This window comes from Amia ocellicauda, chromosome 8 (assembly GCF_036373705.1).
Source record: "Amia ocellicauda isolate fAmiCal2 chromosome 8, fAmiCal2.hap1, whole genome shotgun sequence".
Lineage (NCBI taxonomy): Eukaryota > Metazoa > Chordata > Actinopteri > Amiiformes > Amiidae > Amia > Amia ocellicauda.
The window spans coordinates 33850104-33875366 of record NC_089857.1 but is presented as its reverse complement, the minus strand read 5'-3'; the positions used below and the strand labels follow the sequence as shown (position 1 = coordinate 33875366).

The following is a 25263-nucleotide window of genomic DNA, read 5'->3' as shown; positions in this document are numbered from 1 at the left end:
TCATTCATTCTTAGATCCTAATTCACGAAGCTTTGAGCTGACAAGGCTTCTGGCAAAGAGGAATATTCCGGTAGAGCTTATATATGAGTATTATAAATGTAACACATTAATGTTTTGCAGTTAAGTCACCTAATTTCAGTCAACAAAATTTAAGTTATGCAATGTGTGCTGAGTAATGGTGTCTGTGGTTATGCCATGCATATTACTGAATGTTAATTTTTTTGTTGTTTCTTGGCAGTTGAAAGTTACTACCATACCTAAACAACTGACTCCATTGCTTACAATTTTGTTATTGCTTGTTCTGTGGTATTTTTTAAAAGGCTTAGGCCTGGATTCTTAATATGGTTGAATTAATAACTGCCAGTAGCTTAATAAACACATTAAGATGATAAGAGAATTTTCCAAATTATTTGTGTCACTATTCATGCCTGTTGCCTTTGATGACTGATGACAGCACCCTTGAAGTGAGCTGAAATGCTTTTCTCTAAGCTTTTCTCTACCAGTTATTTTGAAATCTTGTGTTAATTTCCTGTGCCTTGCCCTAGCAGCCTGCATTAGAATATGTGTGTCCGGTGCAGTGCCAGTAAACTGGCGTTCAAAGAGCTGCCTCTTCCTGACATGTGATATGTCAAGAATATAGATGAAAAGAGTTGGAAGAGTGATTAAAGAAATAGGAATGAATTCCTATTTCCATTATTTTTCTTGCTTATTGGGCAGGGGTTTGCTTTGTATGCAAAACTTCATAATCAGATCAGAGGCATAAAATAAATACATATTTATTTTATGCAAGAATTATTTCATGTCATGATGAGTGCTTACTTCATTTTTCAACTACATTTTGTAAAGCAGATCATAATGTGACTATAAATAATGTTACATACATAAATAAAATTAAGTGCTTTCTGAAATTGATTAACCTAATAAACAGGGTGATAAAATCTAATTACCTCTATGAAAAAGGTACAGGAAATCTGTCTTGTTTGTGTATTATATATATATATTATATATATTCAAACAATGATTGTATTACATTTGCAGCTTAAATATTTATATTTCGATTCTGTCAATTTTGAACCAATTTTACATAGGTAAAAGCTCTCATAAATATCTTATCAATTTACCCATTGTTCCCACCTTCAACAGAATATTTTCCTAGTGCAGACAGAGAAGGACTCTTCATTTCATATATCCACATGTAACCTTTCTTTTTCAGTCAAAATGTTTAACATTTAAATACGCGTGCATATTTAATATCCAGGTTGAACACTTCCCGTAGTTACAGTTGTTAATGTGGGAATGCTGTTTTGGGTTAGAGGAAGAAACTAATTGGTTAGAAACAGGCAAAAATGTGGAAACCAGCATATTTCCTTATCCTTTCACATTCCAATCCCCTACTTAGTAAGATGGAACATTCCATATTCAACACTTCTTTCATTTTAATCTCATTATGGTACTCTGCTGCTTATCCTGTAAGACCATCCTGATGTGCAGCAGAGAGACTGTCTGCACATTTGGGCAGTACTTTGTGGCCCTTTAGCAGTTCCCTCCACACTATGTGTGAGAATCAGATGAAAATGAAAACAGATGTTGTCGGTAAGCTTGATGATACTTTCCAGTCTCTTATAAATTATGCAAAAGAAACATGTCTGGTCATGTTTTATATCTTAAAATAAAATCTGTGCATACCAAGTTATGCTTGTATTATACTAATAACATCTAATCTAACATTCTTCAGTTATCTTAATGCATTAACTGTTGATATTTATAAGGTCTGCCAGACAAATCCTGTGTGTCGTTAATGTTTTCAGCCAGCATGTGGTTTTCTTATTTTCTCATAATTGTTACTCTTATTCAACAAATTCTAAATATGTGTTTAAAATCGTACTTAATATGGTATCCTTTAAGAGTAATAATCTGCTTATTTTACCAACTTAAAAGCTGTGAATTGTGTATATTTCTTAACAAAACTGGTTAGATTTATAAATTGCAAATGCTTATTTCTTATCTTAAATATGAGTACCAAATGTAGTAAGTAGCTCTCTTAGAGTTAAATGGTCTGCGCTTAATAAAAACAGATGAGTAGAATATATAACAAGCATTTCTGTTTATATTTAAATTTGTTCGTTATAAATGAATACTGAATAAGCACAATTTCAATGGTTCATGTGTTCATTTTTACAGTGCTTTCACAGTGTTAATGATTGGTATGCAAATTGTTCTGTTAAAATCATATTATTTAGGCTGTTGTTATGCTTCTAAACCTGAAAATATGTATACAGATAACACAAAAAAGAGAATGCACAATAGTATAACCTATTGTTCATTACATTATAAAAACTAATAAGGATTTTTATTTTGTTTGCGTATTTGACCTTTTATATGATGTGTACTGCATGCTCCCATCATTATTTCTTAACAAAGCATAGAAAGCTGTTTTTATTCTTTGAAATAAAACCTGAACAAACAGTGTTAGTGTATCCTACTAATGTGTTTTGCACACTCTGGATATAGGAAACTAAACTACTGGGAGATTAATTGCAGAATGCTTTATGAGATAAGCCATTTTTTAGTATAGCAAAGCATGTGTAGGAAATAATTTAGCATTACAATCGTAATCTCTTTATGGTGTGCAGTATCAGCAGAACAATATGGAGACAAATGAACTGGGGTGTTTCAGATCGCATTCTTTTAAATGCACAGACCCCTTACACATTTTAGATACGTATTTTACTATTTGATATTTTAAAACTAAATCACCTTGATAAACATTTTGTGAGGTTCGTTGGACCAAATAAAAAAACTCCCATTACGTTCACTTTACAGACTGGTAAACATACAACAAATGTACAGCAAAATAAAATAATACAATAAAGTAAAATAATTATAGACCTGTAAACATTTTACATGATCTAGAATAAAGTGAGTGAACAATAGCATCCAACCAAAAATATATTACACAAAATACTTTCATTGTATAAAATATGACACTTGCAAATTCTGCTTTCATGTGGCTGGGATGCTGCAGCCTGTTACCATATCAAAATTAATGTAAATGTATTCTTCGTGTGTAGAAGCACAAGTTCATTAATTAGTTTATTTTAATAGCTATGTAATCTAACATAATTACTACAGCGGCAGAAATGGATTTTAAAACTATGCCCTAGTCTTGCTAAAAGTGCACTCTGGTGAACTGTGATCCATAGAATAAAAGTGATCATCCTCTCTGCATGACAATGATGAGCAGGCTGCAGTTGAGCATGTGAGAATCCACGAGCATAACTGTCCTCTGTATTCAGTGGTTCAGCTGTTGTCTGCAAACTGACTTGCTAGATGATCTTTTGCTTGTGAAGCTTGTACTGTAGCCGGAACACTTTAACAGCAGTGATATGTATTAATATTGTTTCTTAGAATAAACTTTAAAATCACCCTGAAAAAACAATATAAAAAACTCAGACAACATGGAATTATCTCTGATGACATAATGGCGTTAAATTATAATCCATTGCAATGAACAGAGATTTCAATTTAATTTGACATATTGGACATATTTAGATGCTTTGCTATTGCCAGGTGACACTGCACCACTATAGCACTATAAAGTAATGGTATAACAGATATCAGTGGCAATATAAACCTACTGAGAAAATAAAACCAGTATATTTCTTTTTCAGCACAAATTGAAGTTATACCATGCAAAATCTGTGGAGATAAATCATCAGGAATTCATTATGGGGTCATCACATGTGAAGGCTGTAAGGTGAGTAAGCTCTTTGCTGTATGTTTGTGTTAAAGTGTAACCTTTTTGGACAAGTTGAATCCTTATTTTATGATTAATTAAAGTCAGTGGTAAAAGATGGTTTAAACATACATTATCAATACGTTCAGCAGCATACAGCAATTTCATCATAAAGGAGAAACCATTTTAAATAAATGTTATAAATAATTATAACACATCATACATATTAAAACAGTGATTCTGAGGAACCTCATTTAATATCATGCTCATCATTTTCAAGGGAATTACATTCTTATATGCTGAACTCTCCAATGTAAAAAAAAAATACAAGAACTGAATTAACCACTTTCAGATGCTTTCCAAATGATTCTGACTCATTCAGCCCACTGCTTCATCAGAGCTGATGCCTGTCTATTCAGGCGGTGATTTGGACTTTAAAGCTGCCAGTGCTGTTTATGTCTGTAGGCAGCAACGTGTACAATTAGGTATACAGAGATGAGACAGCTGATCCAAGATAATGGCTTATACTAATTCCCTCCAGAGATCTAAAACAAATCCATCTTTGAACAGCCATTTTTTCCATGACTGTTGTACAATCGGTATTTACTCAGAACCCCTCATTCTGGAACCTTTCAGGGATTCTTTCGAAGGAGCCAACAGAACAACGCCTCCTATTCCTGCCCTCGACAGAGAAACTGCCTAATTGACAGAACAAACCGAAATCGATGCCAGCACTGCCGACTACAGAAGTGTCTTGCCCTTGGAATGTCTCGAGATGGTAAGAAATCAGCAACAGGCATTTATTTCCACCTGGAGTGGCCTATCTGCATAGCTTTGGAAAAATCATAATGCAGCACACTTTGTTCTGCATAGAAAAAAATGTTTGACAATACACCTCTTTAATGGTTATGAAAGTAACATGTTTTATCACTCGAATATTGAATATTGTTAAGTGTTAAGTGTCACCTAAGTGTCTCCCTAGGTGTTGAGTGTCTTTTAATTGGATTTTTGTGATGCGTAATTCACTTAAGATTTCTTATATGTTCACCAAATTATATTGTTTTTTATTCAGTTTGAAACTCTATCTGAAATATAATTAATTTAATTGTTATCAATTAGTGGATACACAGACCTGCCAAAAAAACTCTGGAAGTGGTTTAATGGTCTCTTATTTAACAAACCAGGTTAAAATTTAAAGGATCTAACTCTTACATTTCTAGTGGTGATTAAATGCTGTTAAAACTGTAATTGAATACTGAGTATGTCTGAGATGTTGAAGTGTTGTCCCTTGTGTGGTTTCATTATAAAAACAAACAAGACCAAAAAGGACCACATCCTGTGGCTTTTTTATTTATTATTTGTTTCTGTATTTATGTATTTATTTAGTGGTTTGTTTGTTTGCTTAAAAAACAGCATGTGATCTGTTTGTACACGGTTGATCGAGTGTGTAATAAGCTGCTCTTCACCTTGTAGCGGTGAAGTTTGGGAGGATGTCCAAGAAGCAGCGAGACAGCCTGTACGCTGAAGTGCAGAAGCACCAGCAGAGGCTACAGGAACAGCGGCAGCAGCAGAACGGAGAAGCAGAGGCGCTGGCCCGTGTCTACACCAGCAGCATCAGCAACGGCCTCAGCAACCTCAACAACGAGATCGGGGGAACGTACTCCAACGGACACATAATCGACCTGCCAAAAACGGAAGGGGCTAATGGGTTCTACAGCATGGACTCCACTCAGCCTTCTCCCGATCAGTCAGGGATAGACATGACCGGGATCAAGCAAATCAAGCAGGAGCCTATTTATGACCTGACGCCTGTACCGAACTTGTTTACATACAGCTCTTTTACAGATGGGCAGCTAGCTCCCGGGGTGACAATGACTGAGTTAGGTAGGTAAACCTTTACAGGATTCACGTCCTTTTAGTGTACTGCCAAAGAAAGAGATTGGAGAAGAGTAGACATCAAGAGGGAAACCCAAACAAAGTGTTTTTCTTTACTGGTAGTAACACTTAAAAACAGTGATAGTGGCTACATTTTTCATGGAAGGATTTTGCGTTCGAGGTGGATATGAATTCCTTCAAGTCTTTGCAAGGATCTGTGTCTCATACATGAGCTGTTCATCCCAGATATATCATTATCTGTTTCACTAGTAAAAAAGCAACCACATTCCTCATATCATATACTCGGGCAGATCAATCAAGCACACACATTATAACTGTGATTGTCTCCTACATATTGAGCAGTGTGTCACCATGCACTTTTGCCAGTTCAGTCCTAATTATCTCAAAGTATCTTTATACCGTAAATGTAAACTGTTCTGTCATTCACTCCTTATGCCCTTCCAGTCATTTTTGTGGAGACATATTCTTCTTCATTTAGATTCAATCTAGCAGTGTTTTAGAGTTATTATCATGTCACAATACAAACACTTCAAAGTTGCCTTTCCTAAGGGTAATTTGTGACATTGAAGAATTGAAAAATGTTGTTCACTTGCAAATGCATTTCCTTTTGCATCCCCATTCACATTGTCAGCTCCGTATTTTACTTTATTGCAGTACATTTTCCAGCAAAAGCTTAGATCATCTGTGATCTCCTCTTCAGTAAAGCATAAGGCATTGTGAGCCATTGTTTTTTTGCAATTAAATGTTTCACTGATTTAAACAGGCTGAGGCACTTTGAGCTCTTTTATGTTGTGCCATCTGCTGGAGAAGACGAGACCATTTACTGTTTGGCTTTATTTGGTTTAATGTGGCAGTGCTGCAGATAGAATGGTTTTGGATCAACATTGATTTATGCCTTTATAATAACTTAAATTGAACCATAGTTTGCAGTGTCTGAATGGCATAATCCTAATCATTTGATATACCAAATTTATTTGAAATGTAATTGTAACAATTGCTTTTGCAAAGGTTAAAATGAAGCTCTTAAAAGGGCAACCACAGCATGTATAGATGAATGCATATGCACCTTTAAATCTTGCTTGATATGTTAACTGCTTAAGTGACTGTAATTAAATGTATGTCTGTTCATTCTACCTCGGTCAGTATGGCCTTCCTTATATGTTTGTTTTTTAATGACTTCTATTTGCATGATGTGATCGGCTTGAGTATTAAACAACATATTTTTAAATTGTATTTGATCAGCAAACCATTCTCCAATAGGGATAAGTAATAAAAGGGATTCTCAGCTCAACTTTTAAGTGTTAGAGGAGAAAAATATATTAAAGCCTAGACTAAATCAAAGGTTTTCATGCTGTTAATAGTATCTACTGTAATGGTGTTACAGTGCTATACAAGAAAAACAAAGATACAGCAAAAATGTAAACACTCCCAAAGCATTTCTTTAAAATCTAATTTGTGCCTGTGTCAGTTCAATTTATAAATGTAATAAAATTAGTATAATTATTATTGATAAAGACTGGGATTAAACCAAATTTTGAACTACCTGCTAATAAAAAACTACAAAACTGTACTCAGTGGCGGCTTCATTTTTTGTAAGATGTTTCTTTCCTTTTACTCACAAAAGTAACTGTAATGAAGTACAGGTTTGTAGTTTGCTTTTAGTGTGTGGATCAAAATTCTGATTTAATCTGTCCCATAGATACAATTATGAAAACCTGAACAGTGTAGCACCATTATGGCACACTGGTGGCAATTATTAATTCAAGCGGACAGTTTACCATGGTCTAAATGGTATTCAGTGAAACAGTATAACATATATATTTCAGATTATGGGTTCTAAGAATGTATTGAATTTGATTGCTTTGAACTATAGTATACAAATATATAATACCTAAAGTAGAAACTCTAGAAACAAGCATGCTTTACCTGTGTAAAAAATTGACAAGATGCAAATATTGGAGACAAGAGAAAAGCTTTAATTTGTAGCCATGGCTTTTCAGAGTACAGCTACTGGAACTGGGAGACAGACCACTGGATCAGAGAAAAAGATTGTCTGCATATAAAGACAGACTACTAATCCCCCACAGTGCATGCACAGCAGTCCTGGCAAATTGTAAGAGAAGGAGGTTAAATTGATAGTGCAAAGAGTTCAAATAGTTCAAATTTTCAAACAATAGCGTAAAACGTGGTACTGGTTCATGCACAAGCTGCAGGAAAAGTATGTAAGACCTGTGGCAATGACATAACTGTAACACTGAGGCAAAAATGTTTTAAAGGCAAATGCATAATCACATTCCACTATATAAAATCCCTTTATGCGAGGATGTATCCATTGTAGAAAATATGAAGCTGGAGTGTGTGATGAGAGAATGAAAGCCCCAAATAGACAGTTTTATACTGGGAAAGTCTAGAATGCAGGGCAGATTGTAAAAAGTATCCCAATGCCTTTGCCAGTATTTTCAAATCTGCATTAAGCAGAGAGATGGGATGATATGCAGGAATACTCAGTGTTTCAAATCAAAGTAAGCTTACTAATTCTATTTCACAAAAATAACTTTGGATAAACATTTTAGCATTTTCTTTATTGGTGATGGATTTATTCATTAAATTCCAAGTGTGTTTTGTGTGGTTTCTAATTGCGTGGGAATATTTTTTTTCCACCATGGTTTTGTCAAAAAGGTTACTTAACATTACATAATACAGTTTACTCAAGATGGCAGTATATCTTTTTTTTAATTCCCCTTTCCCAAATGTTTCACTTCAGACAGGTTTCTATTCGTGTTTCTTAATCTTTGCTGGTTTTTCTAACAGATCGAATTGCACAGAATATTATAAAGTCCCATCTGGAGACATGTCAATACACTGTGGAGGAGTTGCAGCAATTGGCATGGCAGACCCACACATATGAAGAAATTAAAATGTATCAGAATAAGGTAAAAAAAGACACATCCTCTTTGCTTTGACATCACATCATGAGAGCAAGTTAACAATTGATATGTTTGCCTTGCTGCACCTCAGATTCAGATTCATTCATTCATCAGATTGTACCATGTACTGTTTGGCTAAATAATCCTTAGACCTATGTGAATGTTTTGGCTTTAGGCCTATACTTGCCAAAGGAATAGCTTAATCATGTTATGTATGGTACAGAGCCATTCTTCCCAAAGCTAGTCTATGTTATAAAAATAGTACTATAGTTTCCTTATCAAGAGCTGGTTTCCAGTATGTATGTGAAATTGTATGATTTGGTGTATGATTTATGCTGCTTTTAATACATCTTGCATCTAAATGTCATGCTCCTGTAATTGCTACTGAAGATACAAAGTACTGAAATATCTTTCATGCAGATAGTGAGATACAAGCATTGATATAAACCTGAGGAAATACTGCTGATACTGTATTCCATTGTTATTTTATACATTTGTTCACACTGTAAAACATGTATTCCTTATCTGCACTATTTCTGATTTCATTCACATTTTCTTAAACAAAAATCTTGTCATCTGTGTGTTATTTTACTTGCTTTTCCTTTTTGAATTAATTTCTCATTTAAATACTTTTCATTCTAAGTGTGTAATTTTTTATTGTTTCTTTTATCTTTTCCTTTTATTTGTGTAGACGCGTGAAGTCTTGTGGCAGCAGTGTGCAATCCAGATCACACATGCCATACAATATGTGGTTGAATTTGCCAAGCGGATAACTGGGTTTATGGAGTTGTGTCAGAATGACCAAATTCTTCTCCTTAAATCAGGTAGGGCCAGAAGACCCTTAAATGTCTTGAGGCAAATAGACTTAAATAATTACATAAATTAAATGTCATCACTTGTACCATGACTCTCTCAGGCATCACTTAAACACTACCCTTGTTGGTTCCTGTTAAAAAAAAAGGAATGCATGTGTTAAACTGTGTACATGTTAAAATTGTTTTATATATTTGACCAATTAATGAATTTGGGGTTAAAAAACAAGACAATGTTGTTCTTCGGGACCAGGTTTGACATTCTCTGCGTTATCATATCATTCTATTATTGAGTTTTATTTGTGTCCAAAACCAGGTTAAACAGAATGAGATTGTTATGATATTGTGCCTTGATCTAGATAATTGTGCTATAAGAAAACAGAAGATAATTTGTATGTCTTTTTTTCAGTTAATCATCACTGAAAATAAATAGATGGTACCTTTTTGTTTTAAGGTTGTCTTGAAGTTGTATTGGTGAGAATGTGCCGTGCCTTCAACCCACTGAACAACACTGTGCTTTTTGAGGGAAAATATGGAGGGATGCAGATGTTCAAAGCCCTAGGTACCTTTGATGACTCTCTCTTTGATTATGATACCAATATCTAAGTAAATAAATACATAAAAATAAGTCACTAGGATGTTTAAAAAAATATATGCAAATGTGCAAAGCCTATTTGAAAGTCAGGTTATTTCCTGATTCCCACCAGGTCTTCTCAAAGTTCTGTTTAAACCACGTGTCAATACAAATTGATGGACAAATTACAGTATCACTTTATCTGAAACATCATAGCCTTTTCTGGATGTGTTTCCAAGCATCGTGTTAAGGAATTGTGTTACTAGTATGCAATAGTTTGCAGCATGAAATCATAATTACAATTTCTGTGAAAATTAAAATGACTTTGTTTAGATCAATTTTGGGGATTTTCTTCCTACTGTTTCTTCCTAATTTTCTTAAAATATATCTTGTGTACTTCTGTAGGGTCTGAGGATCTAGTAAGTGCAGCCTTTGACTTTGCCAAAAGTCTGTGCTCCCTTCAGCTCACAGAGGAAGAGATTGCTTTATTTTCAGCAGCAGTCCTGATATCAACTGGTAAGGAAAATGGATTTCTGATTCTAAAGCAACATGTTTTTGGAGATGGGCAGTTTTATGATTTCATTTAAATAGAGAAACAAAATAATGTTGATTGCATAAGTATTCAGAACCCTCAACTCAATATTTGGTGGAAGCACCTTTGACAGCGATTACAGCCACAAGTCTTTTCTGATACCAACTTTGCACACCGGCTCGGTACAGTTATTGCCAGACAGAGGCCATTCAACTAATTGTGTGGCTTGTTAGTCATTTTCTGCACCTGAAATAATTTAGTTTTGCCACACCAAAAGGTTTGAAAACTTATGCAAACATGACTTTTCCATTTTATTTCATATTCATTTTCCATTTTCTTCTTTTTGTTTTTGCTTTGAATGTGTGGCGTAGGTTGTGTATGTAGTATATATTAATTCCTACTTTAAAGTGTCATGACTGCAAGGTTTAAAGCAACACAATGTGAATACTGTGTGAGGGTCGGCATACCTTTGCAAGGCACTGTGTAATTTAGTGTGTACATTCACTTTGCAATGTGAGTTGTCAGTTTTCCTTAAGGATTGTATAACCATAATAATTGTCATTATTTTGTCATCAAATATGCATGATTTAATTAAGAAATTTATATGGTTAGTAAAGTTCATTATAGCTTTAAGGGCAGGACAGAAATACATGTCTTACACTAAAAAAGATTAAAGATGGGTAAATAAATAATCCTTAGGGAATTTCCTTTTAAATAGCCCATATTTCTAAAAATACCCATAGACAATTCAGTGTTTGTCTTCTATAACTTTGAAAATGTAATGCGTCCAGGGAATAATTTTTCATTGTCTTTTTCGGTTTGTCTTGGAGTAGACCGTCCATGGCTGATGGAACCCAGGAAAGTGCAGAAGCTACAGGAGAAAATTTACTTTGCACTACAACATGTGATGCAGAAGAACCACTTGGATGAAGACTCCCTGGCAAAAGTATGAGTTCAGCATGCAAGAGATTTGTCTTAATGTTTTGCAAAAAGTATTTAATGAGCCTCGGATTCAGAAAGCCAACCTTCACTATCCCTTTCAAATGAAGGCCTGTAACAATCTAACCCATCCTAACAGTGTTTTCCCATTTGTTTTACAGCTGATTGCCAGAATCCCTACATTATCAGCACTTTGTACCCTGCATACAGAGGAATTACAGGCATTTAAGCAGTTACACCCAGAAACTGTCAACATGCTCTTTCCTCCATTGTATAAAGAGCTTTTCAATCCAGACTCGGCAACAGGGCCCAAGTGACTAGAGGCCCCAGCAACGCCATTGGAGTGGACCAGTAACAAATTAAGCAATCTGTGAACGGAGAATGAAGAACAAACAAAACAAGCATTTATTACAGTTGTATTCACCGATACAGTTTAAAGAATGTAAATATGCACCTATTATAAGGGGCTTTTCAGAACTGACCAGAAATGTACAGACTTAGAAAATTGTAAGTTGTCTTTTATTCGGGTAAGTTTATTTTGTCTTTTGGTTTTTGATTTGATATTGCAGGCAGGAGGGAAAGATTGAGCTTTTCCTAAGCAGAGGGGTGGGGGGTATTAGAATATTATTGTAGATATAAACTAGAGCAGAGCAGAACATTACAGTATTAATTCCTGTTCTGTTTTGGGCTTAGTTGTAATTTAAGACAAAATCACCATAGAAGGCTAATGATTTGTTTTCTATGTTTTTGTTAGTTTTACATGTACAGATTTTGTAATATTGAAATGGGACTTGTAAAAGACTTTTGTGATATACCGGGAACAAAGGAAATGGGTTGGTTGCATTTTAATGAAGCCTTGTCTGGATTGTTTAGATATGTTTGTGTAAAGAGGATATTCAAACTGAGGACATTTAATGTTTAAAAAAATAGGTACTTTGACATATGAATATATATTTTTGTGAAAAGAAATCTGAGTTAACAGATTCACCATCCTTTGTAGCTGCAACGTCAACAATGACTGAATTCCTTTAGAAGAGCAGCAGTACTTATTATTGGATAGAATTTGATCCGTGGGTTTACTATTCTTCATACTGCACTACAACTATAGCTTTATACTACTAGATATGCCTGGGCTGATCCTATGTTTGTAAAACTTCAGATTGCAGTGTTGAAATCTTTTTGCACAGTTGGCCTACATATACTCTCAGTTTAAGGCTAGTACAATGAAGGATTCTCACAAGAACAGCAATAATTACTTTGATACTATACTCGGAAAGCTGTAGGAATTCTGTGAACAGGGTATTTTTTATTGGCACAATATTCTATATGAAAGCTAAAATGCAATAGTTACTTAAAAAATAATAACTACGTGAAATACGTACTTTGCTCAAAACCAACTCTTTATGAAAGAAGCCACTCTACTCCAGCACTGAAATTCTATTTTTATCTCATAAGGAAACTTCCTAGTTGCTTTTTGACTGTGATTCAGTTTTCCAGAAACTTCTAAATTCCTCCATGCGTTTCCAGCATCCTTATTGAATTACATTAGAGAAGAACACATTAGATCACTAAAATAATGGCATAAAACACAAATAATTCTGAAATAAATATATGTTCATACCATGAGTTCTGGACATTATGCTTTAAAGGGACTAAGCAGTAATTAGAGCATAATTTAGTCCAACAAAATAGTATAATGCATATATATTAATCATATGTACAATTATCACTGGAAGCATTTTAATTCCTGTATTATTTAGCACAATGCAAGAATGTATATGCAAAGTCATGTACGGATGTATTTAGCATGCCCTTAATTCTTGCATGCCAGCTAATAATGTGGATAATAATCAATTCATACAACTATGTATATTATTCACTTCCAATTAATGTACTTCAAGTTGTCTTTTTGTAGGCCGGTTTAAATAGGTAATGTAAGGAGTTGGTATACATGGTGGGATAGCCATACACATCGTTTCTTTGCTGTTTTGTAGGGTAGAGTACATGAAGCATTCTGTATTTACTGTATATTTGTTGTTGAATTTTAGTTTTCTGATAAATAGCTTAAGACAAATTTGAAAGCCAGCAATTTTTTTGTCCACTGGTAGTGTCCACCCCTCTTGAGTTTGTTTAATAAAGCACAAAACAATCTCAAGTTTTCAAGCCATGGAGCACTTTGCAATGATGCTAGAATACAGGGTATTATAAGTCATTCCACTGAAACTCCAGCAGGCAAGCTGTGATAGACAATCACTTAGTGTGCAGTTTTGGCAATATATCTCTGAGCTTCTCAGCATGTTTTTTCATAAGTTCATTTTTTGTTTAAATGTAATTTGAATAAATCATGTGCCCAATGATATTAACTGCTTTTGGTTAGTTTGTTTTTGTTTAATTTATTTTGACTACTCAGGGGACTTAAAAGTTAGTAACACTGCCTTTTTATCTCATTTTATCTGTTGCCAATGTGTTTCTCATTTGAACTCAGATTTAAACACTTCTACTGTAAAGAACTACCAGCAGTTCATAACATGTGAGCATTTTAAAACATTTAGTTTTGAGTTCAATAATTAAAAAAAACTGGCGAGCATACATTTTAAAATGTTTCTCAGAAATTCTCATTTACTCCACTAGGTGGAAGCAGTTTAAAATAAATTACCAAAATCATACATATACAGTACTGTGTGAATAGTGTGCCATGATCTTGTTTTGCATTCATAATTTCTAATCATATTGTGTACATATGTATGTGTGTTTGTGTGGCTGTATGATATTTATTGACCCATCCTTTCAATAATTATATATTTTATGTTATTATTGCATGTATGAATAGGATGCAGACTAACACTACCCTTGATAAATATTTTACCATAGTAAAACATACAATACAAAATAAATACAAAGCACTTTAAAGAGCTTTATTAAATATTAAAAAAAAACATTTTCTCAAACTCCCCATGTGAATTCATACTGGAAACCCGCATTTGTACATTTCAGAGTTTATAATGAATTTTTGTTGATTATTTATTAAAAAGAGGTAAGATCATTTGACAAATTATTCTTCACTGCATTTGAATTTGAATTTATCTTTTCTGCCTGAAGCCACACTGACCAGACTTTCCACTATGATATATTTTAAGTTGTAGATTAACTCCCTTGTTTTTCAGACATTTTTAATTGGTTGATGCATTGTATGCCCTTATTGGTAAAGTATGTTGTACAATTCATCAGCCAGTGGAAACAAACACAATCTGGGAATTTGCTTTGTTTCTCTACAATATTTGTTAGTGTAATCCTTGATAACATGCACTTTGAATTTCAATAATTACAATAAGTACTATCCAAAACCAGTAATAAAAAGAGATACAGCAGCTGTTAAATAGTTGGTCTTACGACTCTATATATTTTCATAAACAATATTAAACCATACATTGGCTTTATTATCTGTCAAGGGAAGTCAAAGTGAACTATTAATATTCAGCACAGTAACATAATGGGGTTAAATAGACAATGTTAGTGACTGGTACTGCAATTATAAATACTATAAGGTGTTAATGTTATGATTTCTCAGTTTCAAATAACGCTATGAAGGATTCTTTTCTGTTTCTGTATGTACATATATTTAAAAGTAGTATTATAAGGTGATTAATGAAGGGCAAAATTAGTATTTGCAAAACAATCTATTGGAAATCTAATGGAGGTTATGTTTTCTCCTAGAGATGTATAACAATTTGAGCTCATGCTGCCCAACTAGGTCTCACTGCCATGGAATGGACCATGAGTCCGGCATTAGTCTCCAAGTAGGCAAACCAGCAAGGCCTTCTACTTATTGACAATGCTATATTTACTTTTTTCAGTTATTGCTTACTGTTCAAAGACAATCATATATAGATGCAGAAATTGCACTGTGTCTTACTCAGGGATCTTTCTTTGTGCATAAAATAAGAGAACATGTCCATTTGAAAATAAGAGACCCATACTATTCAGAGTAGGAGATACCCAGACAAGGCTTTTAATGGTGTTAGTGGGATGAAGACCTCTTAGCTGAATTCACTGTTATAACCTGGATAAACTAGTAAGCCCCCACTACAGAGAGAAATACAAAAGAGGGGACAGCACAAGCATGCAGAGGGATAAACACAGAAACTGAACCAAATAGACAATCAAACTATGGGCTAGAGCAAATAAAAACACTGACCTGGCTGTGAATCGCAAAGTACAAATCTGGTGCCTGTCATGGTTTTATTTATTGTTAGAAGCCACTTTATACTATTTATGAATCAAGAAGCAATAGGGTACAACTTCGGAGTTTGCGATTTGCAGGTAGGTCAAAGTGATTTAGTCTGGCCTATGGGCAGTAAATAATAACATCGCTAATGGCCCCAGGCCTACAGTTCTATTGCCTCTTATTTTTCTGGTCAAGGTGATTGGCTCCTTTGTTCTGGGGATGCACAGCCCTGTAAATCCAGCTGAGTTGTATCACTTTCTAGAGGATGTTATACCATTTGTCCAGTCTACACTTCACAAGAGAGAGGCCCACTGACTCCAGAACCATATACACTGGAACGGACGTATTCACCTGCTTACACATCTTGTTTTAAGATATTCTGCAACTTCCATGACACTTCCTAGCATTCCTGTGGTCAATATAATGGCATATAGCATTGTTTGATGGAACTACATTTTAAACATCTAGAATATGTCAATACTCAGAATCCACACTTGTAAATCTATGTTAAAAAATAGATTTTTGGCCATTTAGAATATAATGTATATGGTGTTCATGATATGCTGATTGAGATGTTAAGATTATCTGAAAAAACACATCCCAGTAAAATATATAGAAAGGGAAAGTTAATATTGATAAACACACTGGCACATCATTCAAGCTGCCCTCTATCCAGTCCATGCAGAAATACACAGTGAATTCAGCTAAAGAGTATTAATGTTTGTTTCTGGTTAGGCTGTGAAAAAAGGTTTGAGAGAGAATACAACTGTGTTAGGTATTGTAGCAATAACTGAAAGCATATTCTTGTCATGATGCTTACATTGTAAGATTGATTTGTTGTTTTTTTGGTTTGGGATTTTGCATGTTGTCTCATACAATTAAGCAGTTGTGTATTATTTTGTATGTGGTTGTGTGGGGAGGGCTAGACTTTCTCACTGAATATTCTGAAGCTGTAGTCAGTGTACTACTGAATACATAACAGTACATGTGAGTGGAGAGTCAATGGTCGTTTGACTTACACAACAAGATGGTGAATATATATATATATATATATATATATATATATATATATATATATATATATATATATATATATATATATACTGCTTCTATTGGTTCTTTCTTCATCCGTCATCTATAGTGATATCCTACACTTGCACATTTGAGTGTAGGTTGATAAGTAAAGAGATTGTTATATATCCACTTTTTCATGATTGATTGGATTCAGATTATGCGTGTCATTACAAAAATACATTTTAAACATTGTACAATTTTCAGTTTTCATGACAAACTGACATATGTGTTTTATTTAACTGACTGAATGAAGAGAAAAGATGTACCAATAGTAAACTCTGTAACAAATGATTTTGGGACATTTAACAAAATGTATTGTATGTATGTATTGGGGATGAGGCTTATGTTCAAAGGGTTGTGACTCTCCTATTCATAGTACTTCAAAAATGAAGTGGTGTTATGGACGTAATCAATGTAATGAGGACCCTGAAGTAATACAGAATAGTTAACCTTAGACTGCAAGTTAAGTACCACAAGTAAAGACAACAAGAGCCTAGGCCTGTTACCACACCTCTCACACTGCTATAGTGTATTTAGAAAAGTACAAAAACATGGTAATCATTTGATGCCTAGTGTGAAGGCTCCCAAAAAATGTTATTTATTCCTTATAAGTAAAAAGAGTATGCTGTTTAGATCTTTAGATTTTCAAATGAGCAATCTGATAAGGAATCCACCCACCTCCAAGACTATGTAGCACCTGTAACCAATAATGAAGTACTTTATCATTATTGCCAAACCTAGATTGGAGTAGCTTAAAAGCATCACTGGAAAAATGCATTTACATATTGGCATATTGAAGTCCAGATTAACTGGGGAAATAATCATATTTTAAAATTAAATTGCCACACAAACAATAATTAGAGTCTCCTCCTCCCTGTTGTACATACTAAGCAAAAAAAATGAATTCATACATTTTTGCAAAATTATATTTTAAGGTTTTATAGACATTTCCTCATGTGGGGACAGAATAAAGCAAATGTTATTGATACAGAGGCCTCATCATACAATCAACATAATGTTTGTTTTTGATAATTTTCATAATGAAGAACTGATTGTAATAGATCTGTTAATGGTTTTGTGTTTTCCTCTGTACTGTTTTGACTCAAGTATGCCCTTATCATTTTTCTTCTGGTTTTCTGCAGTTTCCAAAGAGTTTTAACTGAATGTTCAGTTAACACTACACGGTTCACATCTTTATGCAATGGTTTTCATGTCAAGTCTGAAGTTTTATAGAACTCAACCAATCCTTTTTTCTATATATAATCTTTAAAGGGGGTTGTCATCCCCATTGTTGAATGACCACATGCTCCTGGTACAGATGATTGATATCGCTAAATAACAGCTGCCTTGTGTTCCATCTTCACCCTGATGTGTAATACAACCCAAATATACAAATGTGCATCTCCAGGAAAACCTGTTCAGAATAGCTTTGCCTTGAACAGTATTAAGCAGATACTGGACATTAGGAAAAATAAGGAAAAATCGTAATTCACTAAGAATATAATGTGCAAGATGTTTTCTTTTGCAATAATACCTGTGAAATCATTAAGATAATATATTTTCAGTTTTATCGTTTTACCAGTTTGGAAGTTTGGCTACAACCTTTTTTTAAGCTTGGAAATTTAAAAACTAAGCTTGGGCTTATAATCAAATAAACTTAAAGGAACAAAGAATACTATCTATTTTAGCAATACTTCTGTACAGCTAAGCATTCTGTAAATGTAACCACAGGTGTTTGTGGCTTTTTTATTAATATGAAGAGAGTTAAAGTAATATAACTGATTCAGGCTTTGCCAAGTCTTTCTAGAAAATGTTTGAGCTCAATTAGAAATATATATATTTTCATATTTGTAAAAGGGACTACATGATGTTGTTTTGTTATAGTTCCCGGGTCTTTCACATCAATAATGGAAAAATAAATTTGTGTTTATAATCCATTATATTGTCTGTGTGTTTCGGGGGGAAAAATGTGGATTCCTAGATTCCTTTAACAAATGGCTGCCCCAACGTTTGGAGATGGGAATTTTGATAATATATTATTTGACATATAAATGATATTAATGTTTTATGTTGCATACCCCTGCCATCAATGCAGTTTCAATCAGATTTTGATGTACCCAGAAAAGTGGAACTTCTGGTCTTTTTTTTTCCAATTGTAAATACAAAACTTAATTATGTAAGGCATCTCATGTTTTACATTACTTTAGAATGTAAAGATTATTGTTTATTTCCAGTTCTTAAAAATGAGTAGTTAAATAATGTTAGTTAATTTTCTAATGCACAGAATATTCTGAATGTTTGCTGTAAATGACAATCAATGTTTGTTTTCTTTCTTCAATGCTAAAAAAATAAAATATATAAAGTAAGTCATGTGTCTTATTAAGTCTTTTTCAGCAACTACCTGTAATTTGTAAATCATTGTTTGAGACATGTCTTCCACACTACAAATATAACCAATAAAAACATGACACATAGTACATATAATTGTACAGTGAGGGAAAAAAGTATTTGATCCCCTGCTGATTTTGTACGTTTGCCCACTGACAAAGAAATGATCAGTCTATAATTTTAATGGTAGGTGTATTTTAACAGTGAGAGACAGAATAACAAAAAAAAACAGAAAAACGCATTTCAAAAAAGTTATACATTGATTTACATGTTAATGAGGGAAATAACTATTTGACCCCTTTGACTTAGTACTTGGTGGCAAAACCATTGTTGGCAATCACAGAGGTCAGACGTTTCTTGTAGTTGGCCACCAGGTTTGCACACATCTCAGGAGGGATTTTGTCCCACTCCTCTTTGCAGATCCTCTCCAAGTCATTAAGGTTTCGAGGCTGACGTTTGGCAACCTTCAGCTCCCTCCACAGATTTTCTATGGGATTAAGGTCTGGAGACTGGCTAGGCCACTCCAGGACCTTAATGTGCTTCTTCTTGAGCCACTCCTTTGTTGCCTTGGCTGTGTGTTTTGGGTCATTGTCATGCTGGAATACCCATCCACGACCCATTTTCAATGCCCTGGCTGAAGGAAGGAGGTTCTCACCCAAGATTTGACGGTACATGGCCCTGTCCATCGTCCCTTTGATGCGGTGCAGTTGTCCTGTCCCCTTAGCAGAAAAACACCCCCAAAGCATAATGTTTCCACCTCCATGTTTGACGGTGGGGATGTTGTTCTTGGGGTCATTCCTCCTCCTCCAAACACGGCGAGTTGAGTTGATGCCAAAGAGCTTGATTTTGGTCTCATCTGACCACAACACTTTCACCCAGTTCTCCTCTGAATCATTCAGATGTTGGCAAACTTCAGATGGGCCTGTACATGTCCTTTCTTGAGCAGGGGGACCTTGCGGGCGCTGCAGGATTTCAGTCCTTCACGGCATAGTGTGTTACCAATTGTTTTCTTGGTGACTATGGTCCCAGCTGCCTTGAGATCATTAACAAGATCCTCCCGTGTAGTTCGGGGCTGATTCCTCACCGTTCTCATGATCATTGAAACGCCACGAGGTGAGATCTTGCATGGAGCCCCAGACCAAGGGAGACTGACAGTTATTTTGTGTTTCTTCCATTTGCGAATAATCGCACCAACTGTTGTCACCTTCTCACCAAGCTGCTTGGTGATGGTCTTGTAGCCCATTCCAGCCTTGTGTAGGTCTACAATCTTGTCCCTGACATCCTTGGACAGCTCTTTGGTCTTGGCCATGGTGGAGAGTTTGGAATCTGATTGATTGATTGCTTCTGTGGACAGGTGTCTTTTATACAGGTAACGAGCTGAGATTAGGAGCACTTCCTTTAAGAGAGTGCTCCTAATCTCAGCTCGTTACCTGTATAAAAGACACCTGGGAGCCAGAAATCTTGCTGATTGATAGGGGATCAAATACTTATTTCCCTCATTAACATGCAAATCAATTTATAACTTTTTTTGAAATGCGTTTTTCTGGATTTTTTTGTTGTTATTCTGTCTCTCACTTTTAAAATACACCTACCATTAAAATTATAGACTGATCATTTCTTTGTCAGTGGGCAAACGTAGAAAATCAGCAGGGGATCAAATACTTTTTTCCCTCACTGTAACAGCTGTAAATTGTGTGGGCAATTGAGATCGGGTTCACAGGGCAGGGACTGTCAGGTGAGAGTGTGTTGTTGCTAGAGGAGAACTTGATTGCAATCACAAACCCATAAAAACAGCTGTGTGTTATCCTATTTAAACTCTCTTGCTTTTTCTCAGTGGCATTGTGGCCACTTGGAACTGTGACCAGTTTCATCTGTCACTGTAGTGTTATTGTTTCTTTACATATCTTGGTTTGTGATACTCAAACTTCTGATCAAGAGTGACTGTTGGTTTGGGAAAGAGTTTCCCGAAACAACCATGTATGATGCACAAAGCTTTAACCTAATGAATTAAATATACTGTGACTTGTTGTACAAAGGTAACAATCACAGTCTACATCCAAGTATTCCCCTTAGGTATTTAATTTGCAATGCTGGTTAAAAGTGCAGGTCAGCAGTCTTCTTGCTTGTCTAACATTTTACCCTCAGTCCCAGAATGCTCTTGTAATTATCTGCATTTGCCTGTGGTAGATCATTGAACAGAGGAGTGGAACATACATTGACAAAAAAAAAAATAGTGGTGCTGATCTACAATGTTCGGTATATAAACTGAGCCTAGAAAGACACATCCTGGTGGCCGTATTCAGAAAAGGTTTACAGTCGAGCTGTTACCATCCGGTTTTTTCTAATGAGGACAAATACATAAATAAGTAGTAGTAATAGTAAGTGTCACATTAAATAGGGACTTAATTGAATTTAACTTTAAGTAAACATTAAGTAAATATATATCTTTTTTTAATATTTTGTAGCATTGGGTGTTTCATTTTTTTAAATGGGGTGGTAAATTATACAAAGTATTTTGAAGGTGGGCTTCGGCCTCTGAGTACATTGTTTATTTATACATGATATACAGATAATAGTCCTTTGAGTGGGGGGTAGCAATAAAATAGTGTCGATTTAATAACATTTTCATTTTGTTTGTTCAAAGTGTTTTCAATGTGTACATCTTCTCAGAATATAATTGTGTTAAATAATTTGACATTTGAAAGTGAAGATATATATATATATATATATATATATATATATATATACACTCACCTAAAGGATTATTAGGAACACCATACTAATACTGTGTTTGACCCCCTTTCGCCTTCAGAACTGCCTTAATTCTACGTGGCATTGATTCAACAAGGTGCTGAAAGCATTCTTTAGAAATGTTGGCCCATATTGATAGGATAGCATCTTGCAGTTGATGGAGATTTGTGGGATGCACATCCAGGGCACGAAGCTCCCGTTCCACCACATCCCAAAGATGCTCTATTGGGTTGAGATCTGGTGACTGTGGGGGCCAGTTTAGTACAGTGAACTCATTGTCATGTTCAAGAAACCAATTTGAAATGATTGGACCTTTGTGACATGGTGCATTATCCTGCTGGAAGTAGCCATCAGAGGATGGGTACATGGTGGTCATAAAGGGATGGACATGGTCAGAAACAATGCTCAGGTAGGCCGTGGCATTTAAACGATGCCCAATTGGCACTAAGGGGCCTAAAGTGTGACAAGAAAACATCCCCCACACCATTACACCATCACCACCAGCCTGCACAGTGGTAACAAGGCATGATGGATCCATGTTCTCATTCTGTTTACGCCAAATTCTGACTCTACCATCTGAATGACTCAACAGAAATCGAGACTCATCAGACCAGGCAACATTTTTACAGTTTTCAACTGTCCAATTTTGGTGAGCTTGTGCAAATTGTAGCCTCTTTTTCCTATTTGTAGTGGAGATGAGTGGTACCCGGTGGGGTCTTCTGCTGTTGTAGCCCATCCGCCTCAAGGTTGTACGTGTTGTGGCTTCACAAATGCTTTGCTGCATACCTCGGTTGTAACGAGTGGTTATTTCAGTCAAAGTTGCTCTTCTATCAGCTTGAATCAGTCGGCCATTCTCCTCTGACCTCTAGCATCAACAAGGCATTTTCGCCCACAGGACTGCCGCATACTGGATGTTTTTCCCTTTTCACACCATTCTTTGTAAACCCTAGAAATGGTTGTGCGTGAAAATCCCAGTAACTGAGCAGATTGTGAAATACTCAGACCGGTCCGTCTGGCACCAACAACCATGCCACGCTCAAAATTGCTTAAATCACCTTTCTTTCCCATTCAGAAATTCAGTTTGGAGTTCAGGAGATTGTCTTGACCAGGACCACACCCCTAAAGGCATTGAAGCAACTGCCATGTGATTGGTTGGTTAGATAATTGCATTAATGAGAAATTGAACAGGTGTTCCTAATAATCCTTTAGGTGAGTGTATATTGGAGTATATATTGATATATATTGAACTTGGAGTGGTCTCTTAATTTTTTCCAGAGCTGTATATACAGTATATATTATTTATTTATTTTGTTTTAGCATTTAAATCCTGAGATGTCTGAATATGAACATATATATACACACACACATATACACTACCAGTCAAATGTTTTAGAACACCAAAGTTCTTCCCACAAATGTGTTGCACTTGTAAATTGCTTTTTCTTTCACCTTTCTGTCCAGTTCATCCCATGTTTTGGGTTTCGGTTCAGGGTGCCACTCACTCTGTGCAAGTCGCTGGCTCTGGATCCAGCAAAAGAGCCCCAGACCATCACCTCCTCCATGTTTGACAGTTGGTGTCACACATTGAGGAACCATCCTTTCAGTGCCTACTGCACAGTGTACAAAAACCCTGCGTGATGAACCGAAGATTTCAAATTTTGATTCATCGTTCCATAAGACCTTCTTCCAGTCTTCGGTAGTCCACTGGCAGTGCTTCATGGCCCAGGCAAGCCTCTTTTTCTTATTTTGCCATCTTAGCAATGGCCTTCTTCCTGCCACTCGACCTGTCAAACCTACAGCTCGAAGTCTTCTCTTCACACTTGAAACAGACTTGCTTACTTCGAACAGTGTTAAGCTGTGCTTGAAGCTGTTGCCTGTGAGCCGCCAATCACACAAGCTGTTGACTCATAGAAACTTGTCTTCTGATTCTGGCTTTGGGTCTGCTTTGGGAAACTGTACTTAAAAACTGTGCTTAAAATTCAATAAAAAATGGAAAAATGGGGGTGTTGTAAAACTTGGTAGTAGTAGTGGTAGTGTATATGCATCTCCTATATATATATATATATATATATATATATATATATATATATATATATATATATATATATATATATATATATATATATATACACTCACCTAAAGGATTATTAGGAACACCATACTAATACTGTGTTTGACCCCCTTTCGCCTTCAGAACTGCCTTAATTCTACGTGGCATTGATTCAACAAGGTGCTGAAAGCATTCTTTAGAAATGTTGGCCCATATTGATAGGATAGCATCTTGCAGTTGATGGAGATTTGTGGGATGCACATCCAGGGCACGAAGCTCCCGTTCCACCACATCCCAAAGATGCTCTATTGGGTTGAGATCTGGTGACTGTGGGGGCCAGTTTAGTACAGTGAACTCATTGTCATGTTCAAGAAACCAATTTGAAATGATTCGACCTTTGTGACATGGTGCATTATCCTGCTGGAAGTAGCCATCAGAGGATGGGTACATGGTGGTCATAAAGGGATGGACATGGTCAGAAACAATGCTCAGGTAGGCCGTGGCATTTAAATGATGCCCAATTGGCACTAAGGGGCCTAAAGTGTGCCAAGAAAACATCCCCCACACTATTACACCACCACCACCAGCCTGCACAGCGGTAACAAGGCATGATGGATCCATGTTCTCATTCTGTTTACGCCAAATTCTGACTCTACCATCTGAATGTCTCAACAGAAATCGAGACTCATCAGACCAGGCAACATTTTTCCAGTCTTCAACTGTCCAGTTTTGGTGAGCTTGTGCAAATTGTAGCCTCTTTTTCCTATTTGTAGTGGAGATGAGTGGTACCCGGTGAGGTCTTCTGCTATTGTAGCCCATCCCCCTCAAGGTTGTACGTGTTGTGGCTTCACAAATGCTTTGCTGCATACCTCGGTTGTAACGAGTGGTTATTTCAGTCAAAGTTGCTCTTGTATCAGCTTGAATCAGTCGGCCCATTCTCCTCTGACCTCTAGCATCAACAAGGCATTTTCACCCACAGGACTGCCGCATACTGGATGTTTTTCCCTTTTCACACCATTCTTTGTAAACCCTAGAAATGGTTGTGCGTGAAAATCCCAGTAACTGAGCAGATTGTGAAATACTCAGACCGGCCCGTCTGGCACCAACAACCATGCCACGCTCAAAATTGCTTAAATCACCTTTCTTTCCCATTCAGACATTCAGTTTGGAGTTCAGGAGATTGTCTTGACCAGGACCACACCCCTAAATGCATTGAAGCAACTGCCATGTGATTGGTTGGTTAGATAATTGCATTAATGAGAAATTGAACAGGTGTTCCTAATAATCCTTTAGGTGAGTGTATATAGTCAATTACAGAAAAATAGTTTGTGCAAAAAAAAAAATTGAATTTGCAAATGT

At 35.7% G+C, this 25263-nt stretch overlaps 1 protein-coding gene across 3 annotated transcripts in view; it reads left to right on the top strand.

Moving 5' to 3' along the window:
* Nucleotides 1-11815, top strand: part of rorb (RAR-related orphan receptor B) — a 34830-nt gene extending 23015 nt beyond the window's left edge. Inside the window, exons 1-10 of one of the 3 annotated variants that reach the window (XM_066711152.1) lie at nt 1441-1593; nt 3672-3757; nt 4373-4514; nt 5210-5620; nt 8444-8565; nt 9251-9383; nt 9826-9933; nt 10351-10461; nt 11308-11423; nt 11578-11815. In XM_066711152.1, coding sequence (XP_066567249.1) covers nt 1554-1593; nt 3672-3757; nt 4373-4514; nt 5210-5620; nt 8444-8565; nt 9251-9383; nt 9826-9933; nt 10351-10461; nt 11308-11423; nt 11578-11733 — 1425 coding nt within the window. In that variant the 5' untranslated portion in view covers nt 1441-1553 and the 3' untranslated portion in view covers nt 11734-11815. Of the gene's footprint in view, nt 1-1440; nt 1594-3671; nt 3758-4372; nt 4515-5209; nt 5621-8443; nt 8566-9250; nt 9384-9825; nt 9934-10350; nt 10462-11307; nt 11424-11577 lie in introns of those variants that run through there. The other 2 variants (XM_066711153.1, XM_066711154.1) reach the window with 2 other exon arrangements.
* Nucleotides 11816-25263: the final 13448 nt, after the last annotated feature.